Source organism: Frankliniella occidentalis, unplaced genomic scaffold (assembly GCF_000697945.3).
Source record: "Frankliniella occidentalis isolate FOCC.00 unplaced genomic scaffold, Focc_3.1 Scaffold43, whole genome shotgun sequence".
Lineage (NCBI taxonomy): Eukaryota > Metazoa > Arthropoda > Insecta > Thysanoptera > Thripidae > Frankliniella > Frankliniella occidentalis.
In genome coordinates this window covers 1,531,311-1,540,890 of record NW_026267173.1, presented here as the reverse complement: position 1 = coordinate 1,540,890, position 9,580 = coordinate 1,531,311, and the positions used below count along the sequence as shown (strand labels likewise).

At 49.4% G+C, this 9,580-nt stretch overlaps 2 protein-coding genes across 2 annotated transcripts in view; one reads left to right on the top strand and one right to left on the bottom strand.

The window, feature by feature from the left end:
- LOC113216251 (SKI family transcriptional corepressor 1) overlaps positions 1–1,091 on the top strand; it is a 30,399-nt gene extending 29,308 nt beyond the window's left edge. The window contains exon 7 of the mRNA XM_052266787.1: positions 408–1,091. Within this exon, the coding sequence (XP_052122747.1) occupies positions 408–529 (122 nt within the window). The 3' untranslated portion in view covers positions 530–1,091. The remainder of the gene's footprint in view (positions 1–407) is intronic.
- LOC113218416 (ring canal kelch homolog) overlaps positions 1–9,580 on the bottom strand; it is a 79,278-nt gene that overhangs the window by 35,821 nt on the left and 33,877 nt on the right. The window lies entirely within an intron of this gene.

The following is a 9,580-nucleotide window of genomic DNA, read 5'->3' as shown; positions in this document are numbered from 1 at the left end:
GGGGGGGGGGGGAGACCCGTGCGTGTGTTTTGAAAGTTGAGCGGAGAGCGTGACCTCATCTTTCCACGCACTGAGCCGCCCACGACTCTAAATCCCCAATTAAGGTGTCCGCTTCCCGGCCCTTTGAGTCGCGGTCCAAAGGGTGCGGTGCAGAGAGTGCTAGGTGGAGGGGTGGCGTCTCCCTTAGAACGCTCCCTTCGTTATGGCGGCATGAGGAGACCGGTCCGCCCTCTTTCATTTGACTTTTCCGTGTTTTGGTGTCCGAAACTGGTCGCGTCTAAAGATTAGTAATTATTTTTTTCGTGGAAGTGCGGGTGCTTCACGCGAAGAGGCTAATCATCGTGATCCTCCATCATAAAAGGTTACTTTATTTTTCAAAATAAGAAGGATTTATGATTTGTTCTCAGATGGCCGCGATCCACTGCAGCCCTTCCCTCCCAACAAGATGGGTCTGGACTGCTCTACCTGCCACCAAATCTACGGACCACTGCTGCCCGCGGGTCAGTCCGAGGGCAAACTAGTGCCTTGAGAAAAAGCAGGCGGGGAAAATCAGTACGCAAATGAAGTGAAAACTGCATTGTTTCAAGTTACTCAGACTAGATAAACTCTTTTACCTATAAAAGGGAATACGGATAACGCGAGATACTACTTGCTTCACTCTTCTTTCCATTACGTGTCATTTATAGGACTACATTTCTTTCATAACTAATAGCTCGCAAAATCCTGAAGGTTTTCATAGCTATACGTGCCTCTATTGTCGTCTCACTTATGGTACACAAAGAAAAAAAATATCGTGATTTTGATTTCCAATTAAATTTTATCAAATCGATTTTATAGTAAGAATGATTATTGTCTGATAATCATGATGTTGTACAGCTAAGCATTCATAGTCTTAGAACTCCGATCTTGGGGAGAAGGTGTTGTAAATATGTAAGTTCAATGTAAATTAATCTTCAAGTATAATCATTGTTAAGTGTAAGTATAAATTATTATTGTTCAGTTAAGTTGTTCCTTTTCAATCAAACGAGATTCTTGTTGGCATGCATATTCAATTTGTTGTACATGAAATACAATTGTTAAGCCTTTTCTGAGACGTGATTTCTAACAGTAACGTTCCGCAACTCCTATTGTTTTGAAGTTTACAGCCTACTTACAGAAACTAATGACAATCATTTCACAACACACACACGCAACACGCAATAGTACCGGCAGACGCGCCACTTTGCATGCAGTGTGTCTGTTTGGGTCCGTTGTGGCGGCGAGACGGAAAATGAAGCCATCGACCTGAGTGCCGATGAAACTGCCTTCGCGAAAAAGTCGTCTCAACGCGGCGGCAAGCGGAAGGGAGAGAAAAAAAGCAGCAATAAAAAAAAAAGGAACACCACCGACATCCATTGCGGGCTCGCCAAATGGAGATCAATTTTATTGGCGCGACACGAGATGGCTTAGCACCAAGAGACACACTGCCAGGGAGGGGGAAAAAACACGGCGTGCGCGCGCGCTCGTGTGAGGAGACTGGCCGGATTGTCTTTCCCACACACGGGGGCGTCAGGATCGTTTTCTCGCGAATGACGCTACTTTGCAGAGGTTGCACCCGCGACTATTGTTGTTCGGCGACTCATTTCCATTTTTATCCGCGTCCCAAAGTGTTCTTTCATGGCACCAACTAGGGCTGTTGGGAAAAACACACGCACACGAGCGCACATCAGAACTCTCTCATTTACGTTCTCACAGCAGGGCGCGCTTTCTCTTCGTGTTGTTCGGTTCCCAAATGTCCCCGTTGATGAATGCCGCGTGTTTTGCTTTGGCCCCTCCGCCTACATTTTGTAACGAACACGCGCCCCGGGTTGCTCGCGGCCCCATCCCACCCGCGGCCGCACCTGAGATCGCCTCCTTTCACGGTCCATGTCCTGGACGCGGCGTGAGGCGAGGCGCAATCCGGATGGCCAACGATATGTAGCTACAAAAAAGAAGGGAGAAAGGCGGAAAAGGAGAAAGGGGGGCGGCGCTCGGCGCGTGTGGCGCAAAGGGAATGGGAGATAAAGGAGCAGCCGCAAACAAGCGCCTTGACTCGGCACATAAAAAGAGACATGAGCAATAGAAAACGTGTTGGTGTTTCTTGGGTGTCCCGCGTAGAGTTGCTTCACGTCCGAGAGAGAGAGAGAGAGAGAGATGAGAGGGATGAGAGGAGGAGGGCAGGAGGGAGAAGACGGGCGGTCGGCGGGAGGGAGGGTTGGAGCGGGCGTGAGCCGCCCGCGCCGCCATAGAGTTGCGGGTTTAAGTGAATTATAAGCAGCGGAAGACCCAGGGGAGTGCACATGATGTGATTTTACCTATTTCTTGATATGATTTCATTTCCGTATGAATATGTAATAACCGAAGGCTGCCCCAGCCCACACAGTGCTTACACCTCATGCAATTTATAAAATATAGTCTACCTTTTTTTTTTCGAAGCAGAAACATCGAAAAGAGGGAAAAAAGCATATAGTTTTGAGGGAGTTAAGGAAGGGGAGGATGGGGGGAGGAGGGGGGGAGCAGCTTGTTGTGGGGCGGGGCGGGCGGCAGTGGTCCTGCTCGGGCTGCACGTTGCTCCACAAGCCAGAGCTAGAAATTGATAGCGGGATTATCCTCGAGAGTGCTCCCCCGGGTCGCAGCGACTCACACTGCAGCGTCCCCCACGCCTACATGCTGCGTGCCAGCACGTCCTTAAAACTCGACGAGGAGGTCTCCGGGCTCTTTCCCTCTTCACTTTAGGTTTTGTGCCTGGTGCGAGAAAGGCGTGGCACGGATCTTCTAGCCGTGTACTGTATTTTGAAAGCACAGAATTTTATTGGGTTAGTTGATTTTTTCACCAAGGACAAAAAACGACGACATTGTTCCGGTTACAGTGTCATCATTATGTAGGTCCTTCGTCAGGTGCTTATTTGAAAACCTCGAGATATAAAGACGTATACCAGAACACGCCCGTCCCCTCGCGCACCCGCCGTCACGATTATTCGTCTCATTCCTTCTACATGGTGCGCAACTCGCTCTCCCCTCATGATCACAACGGCTTGCCGGGTGTCGGCTACTTATTCAACGCGCGCCAGGGGTGTGAGAGCGAGAGGGGGGGTAGGGGGGTCACTGTAGTAACCACCATGTTGGCAGCCGCAGCGCACCCACAGTATACGACACCAGAATGTGTTCTTCTCTACCCCCGAGTCTCGCTCTCTCTCTCTCTCTCGGTCCACCCCTATCGTAGCCTGCGCGTTGCTCGTGTGCGAGTGAGATGGAGAAAGAGGGGGTGGGGGGGGAGTAAGAGAGAGAAGGAGGAGGGAGCACAGAGGAAGAAAGAGGGATGCGAGAGGGACGGCGCGTGGGCGCGGCGCCGGGGAGAAGGGCCTTGTTAGCCGCCAACGCGTCGGCCAATAATACGGTCCCGAGGGACGCCACGCCCGGCCACGCCTGGCCACGCCACGAGCGTCTTCCGCCGCTGGTTGGGTCGTTCTTTCCGTTGCGTCTTCACCGTCTTCACACTTACTGCCCCCCCCCCCTTTTCCCTTCTGACTCACATTATACACTCTCTGCAAGTAAACATGTGTGCAGAGCCCGACGCAGTCTTAGGGTTTGAGTAGAATATGGACTCTAGAGCGAGGTCCGAATGTCATTTACTACGACAAGGGTTTGATGAAGTAAGAATAATGTTACAATGACTCGTCCCTCTTATGATGTGTGATCCTCCAGGTATACGCCTCTTCTGCCCGACTCACGGCGGCGAGTGGGATGGCGTGCGATCTGTAAGCTTCTCTTCCATCGAGGTTCGACGAGGTTCGGTCCGCCAACTGAATTGAGATGCAGCGCGCCCCGCTTTGGCGGCGCCATCCGACCGTTAAGAGCAACAACGCGAAAAGCCCTTATTTATTTTATCAATTGCGGGCGAGGGGCGAAAGAAGCATTCGGCTCCCCAGAGGACGAAGATTGATTTGTGTCGATGCTTTAGCATCATGGAACGAGTTTACAGGGAGCAACTTTCCCAGTGAGAAATGAGTTTTCTTCAACGTCGATTCGACGTAGAAACAGTCGAATAATCCTCATTTTGTCTCCCAAATCCACATCTTTTCGATATTTCGACGTCGATTGGACGTTGAATCCACGTTCCGATTTCTCACTAGGATTTGGTCCATTCCCGACCCGACAGCCCAGAATAAAGGTGGACATGGTTCTTGTGGGTTTTCGGAAAAGTAAGCCTGGTTTTACGTATTTCGTTAGTACCTTTTCGCGATTTTAGGAAGAGGTCTAAACTTCGTGAGAAAGGCCAGGAGAAACTAGAAACTTGAAAGTGTATTTTTATATTAAAAATCAAAAATATGTAACAACGCGTGGAGAATTGGCATAGCTGCGAGCTGCTTGTTCAAGAAGGAGAGCATGTGCTTCCCTATTGCGCACGTCTCGGCGGCTAGAAGTAAAATTGCGTACTCAACAAACACATTCCGTTTGGTTGATGGTTCCGGCGAGGCGCACCATCATCCCCGGCGCGCACGTCTTGAACGATCGAATTCCGAAGCAGCCTCGTTTGGCGCGGGCGAGCAGACGTCACAATAACAACTCACCTTCGCTCGGCAATCTACCGCGTCACGCCTTCGAGGAGGAGGAGATGCGGGAATTGGGCCGCACTCTGGGGATGAATAATGTAAGTTACAGTACAGTATCAATAATCGGAAACCAACACAATTCAGTGCAACGCATATCCGGACCATATAACTAGAACATTTAATGATTGAAACCTAATTCCCTTGGCTAAAAAGTCAGAATTCCATCGATCCCCTATGCTGGAAACGGAATCCCGGAATGATGCGTTTTTCTAGATGTCGATCTATCTCCCTCTGCAGCATCTCTGTCTCACGAAAGGGCCGAACAGAGAGTTCAGAAAAGACCAGTGTTCGAAAAGGTAACATCTGAATCGTGCTGGGTTTCATGTTGGCAAAGTTCAAGGCACCAAAAGCCAGCATTAATCTTTCCCCAACAATCCCAGCCTAGAAAGACAAAAGTGGGCTTACAGCAGGGCTACACGGCTACAGGCAGCGAACAGAGTGTGAAAAAGAACGGTTCTTCTTCTGTGGGGTAGGGCAGCTGGGAGCTAGCGGAGGGCGAGTTTGCGGCGACGCGGGGTAGGGGGAGGGGGAAAGAGGGAGAGATGTATCGCGGTGCGGTAGGGTGTTTGGTAGTGGCCAGGGAAGAAGGCGTGGCCGCGGAAATGGGGAGAATCATGTCAACGTTCTGCCACGAGTTATTGAAAAATTATGTTGCAGCCAAACCATGATGTGCTAAAAAAAATGGACGGACGCACGCGTAAACACACGGGGGCCAGAAAAAGAGGGCTGTCCTTTTTTTCTCGCCTTGGCCCACTTTATTACCAAACGCCACACCAAACAGACGACGTGCAGCAGGCACACGTGGCTTTAGCAAATAAGAACAAAAACGAGAACGAAATAAGGGCAAGGATTCAACTGATTCATCTTTGAGGCAGGCCAAAAACAAAATAGAAATCTATTACATTTTGTGGTGAAATGCCCATGCTGAAAATCCAAATGTACGAATATCGCACGCTTGAAGGTGTGTGGTTTTTCATTAGTACACTTGTTGAAGCTTGAGGTCAGAAGTGAACGACGAATTTCCAGGAAAATTCACACCTCTACTGGTCTAAGTGAGCAGATGGAAATTCATTGAGCGACATTTATTCATTGCAAAAAGTAAAAGTAAAGATTGGGCCAACCAATGGGACATAAATTAGACAGTAACAAAAGCCATGGATGTTACTTGAACTATGGTATTACCCTGAGTCCTCAGACCGACAATGCGTATAAGAGGCCCAGCAAGAAAGCCGAAAAGAAAACTTAACAACATAAATTCCATATTTTTGCATAGACATAAGCAGAGCATGCAACTCATGCAAGGGAGCGGGGACGCGCGCGCACCTTACTGTTAGTTGGGTCGCATGCTGTGTGAGTACCCGCCCCCTCACACCCCTGCTCCTGCAGCTAATAAGCTGCGCCACAATACGGCGGGCTTGTTGCTTTAAACACGGTTATGGCACGCAACATCGAGATCATTTCGACTGAAACCGCATAATTAAAACACAGGGAATATATCTGTGATACCTTTTGTGTGCAACTAACAGTTGTTAGTGTGCAGCTCCGAAGTTGTACCCCTCAAGTAGTGTCCAACATGGCATCAGATGTATTAGCTTTCCATACTTGCGGTGTGCAACTTCTCACATGCACGTGCACACCTACCGATCTAAACACTTGCAAAGTACAGAACAACAGAGCTAAATACTTGCAAATATTAAGCTAGAAGTTGCACACTTAGTTCAGGCACGGATTAGGGGGGGGGGGGGCTAGGAGGCGATCCCCCCCCCCCACTATCGTCCCTAGTGAGCCGCCTGAAAGGTAGGCATTATGAGCCACAAAAACCCTGCAAGTAGGCATAGGCAACCGACAGTGCATCGCCGAAGTGCACAACTAGGAATTCCTAGCTTAAAAGTTGTACGCAATTGCACGTGCAAGTGTCCACAAGCGGTTGGAATTAATTCATGAGTTACTACCAAAACATTCACATGCACAAGACATGGGGTAGTGGCAGCGGTGGGAATACACCCCGTGCCACATCTGCGGTGCTACTCCGTGCAACGGTTCGCCGCGTATCGCTGAGGGAAATCCAGCGAGTTTCAACGCTGCTCCCACAGATGGCAGCACTGGTCCACATAGTCAATGGACAAGTTGGGGGATGCGCTGCGCAGGGAGGCTCTGAGAGTGAATACACCCTTCTCCAGATTTACTAGAAAACAACGTTGCAGTCTTTGTACACAAAAGGAAAAACGTAAAATTCTTTCGTAATGGTCTTCCACCATAAAAAATATTTGAGATAAAATTGTGGAGCACCTCAAAATGTTTGGTTTCATCGTATATTGAAAACCAAAAACCTTACTCAAATTACACCAAACACACTAGACGACGCTGCTGCTCACAGACCTGAGCGTGGTCGCGCCAAAACTGTCAAAACAGGCTTTCAGGCAAACACTGGACAGCGAGCAGCGCGAGCTGACAAGTTAGTGCAGTTATAATCCTCTCCGTGTAGAATAGAGCTCTCTCTCTCTCTCTCTCTCTCTCTCTCTCTCTCTCTCTCTCTCTCTCTCTCCGTGGAGCGACAAGGGTAGCGGACACTGCGGACAGTCCCCTGGGGCGGAACAGGGCGTGGCCGATCGTGGCGGCCTGATCAGTAAACCATTTGGACGACAACATGCCAGGCGATCCAGTCATCAGCCTCCGGTCCCCTTTTGTTCGCAAACACTCGACACATGCGGCGCCCCGCCCAGAAAGGGTTTAAATGGGCCCGCCAGAGGGCGGGGGCGGGCCGAGGGCGTGGCGTGTAGTGTCGCGGCGTGGTGCGGTGTAGCAGGGAGGGAAATAATGCCAGCTGGATATTTTTTCGCAAAGAAAAGTAAACAAAGTCAGTCTTTCATTTGTTTTGATCAAAACAAAGCTAGCCTTCATCTTGCCATGACTAAGGTCGAAGGAAAAAGGCATGAAAGGGGTGGAAATGGGGTCTAAGAGCTTCTAGTTTCCGGGTGATAAAAAAAAAAACTGCACGTGAAAGGTCGGTTTGCCATACTTTGCAGAGTACCGCTGTAAAGTCTACAGACGTGCGTCCCCAGACTGCATGTCTCCTCTGGTCTTTTCCTTGGAAAGGATTTAGCTGTCCGTTTGTGTTGACGAGCACAAATCTACTCTCAATGGACCGCTTGGGTAAGGATCATTATCTGAACTAATCTATTTTGGCAGGTAAAGGAGCATAGGTGATTGATTACATTTACATAGACTGGTGTTTCTGGTATCGTACCATAAGGATACACTTAATTTTTAAAGATTCTGATGTTATATGTAACATAGATTGTAACTGATTCGTACAAATATTAATTTTCTATACATTGGGCTTGCCTAGGAGTGAAAATATGCCGCGAGCCATGTTGCCTGCTGGTGTCTGCTTTGCTTTCTTGGCAGAGAGCAAAACAGGTGTCAAACATTGCGGACCCCGCCAGTGGGCTGCAAGAGGCTCTGTCGTCTTAGCAGCGGATTACACATCACCCGCGATCGCCTCCTGCGAGAGAGGGAGGAGGCCCGAGTAGTTTTAAAAACAGAATAGGATGAGCTCCAAGTGGGCGGAAGCAAATCGCACGGCTCAATAATAGACTGATGACACTCAGCTCGGGCAGAGGGCCAGTCAAGTCAATGCGACGCAGAGCGGAAGCAACCTCATCCTCCTTTCTTCGAAACGAACGCGGAAAGCCAAGAAAAGAAATACCTGAGCCATCCACTTCCGAATACAAACTGGAGCAGACAACCTGCTCCCTTTTGGACTGTCCTTTTGAGGCCTACGTGGCGAAAGTGTGAAATAATAAACAGGCACAAGGGCCGCCGCTGTAAACCCCTTACGCTGTTCGCGGAGCCCCTTCCGACGACATGATTCAGCCAAAAGCTTAATTCGTGGGAGAGCCAATAGGCACACTACACGGCACACGGCGTAGACAAAGACGAACTGCACTTTTCGTGACCTGAAGACGGCAATTGTTAAGCAATTTCGAGGGTGTTTCCCACTTAAAACCTAAGAAAAAGATGGCAGGCAAAACCATATTTTAAGCTATATCTATGTCTCAAAAAAATATAACCTTGTTCAATACAACGATAAAATTAACCAATCTGGGCCGTTTTACCTTTCGGTGTTCTAAGAGAACCCAGAATTTACTAACAGACATAGACTATCCAGTTGCAGGTGGGTCGCAGACGAGTAGCTTCGGCTTGCGGGTAGGAAGGCAGGGAGGACGACTAAGCGCGTTGTGCTCTGCCACGCTCCGCCGTGTTCACAAGTCTTTGTCAATTTGCGACCCTTTGTCTTTTGGCGGCGAAATGTGCTGCTTGCTTTGTGTTTTGTTGTGTTAGCCTCGTTGCCGCGTCGCATTATGAGAGAGAGGGGAAAGATAGAGAAAGCGAAGAGAGGAAGAGAGAGAGACAGATAGAGAGAGGAGGGGGGAGAGAGAAGGGTAGGAGAGGCGTTTTGCATCAGTCTTTCTTTGTAGGCGAGCGCAGCGCGCAAAGGGAATTTTGCACCAACATCAGCACAGGGCGAAAGGAGCAGTTGAAAGGACTTCATCACGCTCACGGCATCGATCTAATCATACCTCACGCGGAATGTACAACCTGCAGCCGACTGGCGCAACGTGAACTCGACCAGCGGAAAAGGCATCGCACACGGGCCGTGAGAGGAAAAGGGGAACAAGAAATTGGGCAGCTTCATATGGTGCGTACTCCACGCTACACTTTTAAAATGTAGACACATGTTCCTTGGGGAGTATCGCCCGCCTGTCAAGCAACAATTCTTTTCTTCATTTTTTCCCCTCTTAAATCTGAGACGATTACCGCCGTGAGGACGGCAATACGACATACGATAGGCAGGTCGTTGTGTGCCATTCGAAGAGAGGCAACTGAATACCACCACTCTGCCTTAGCTGGTGTCTGCCGGAAGCCCAGCCCCTGGAGCTAAAGGG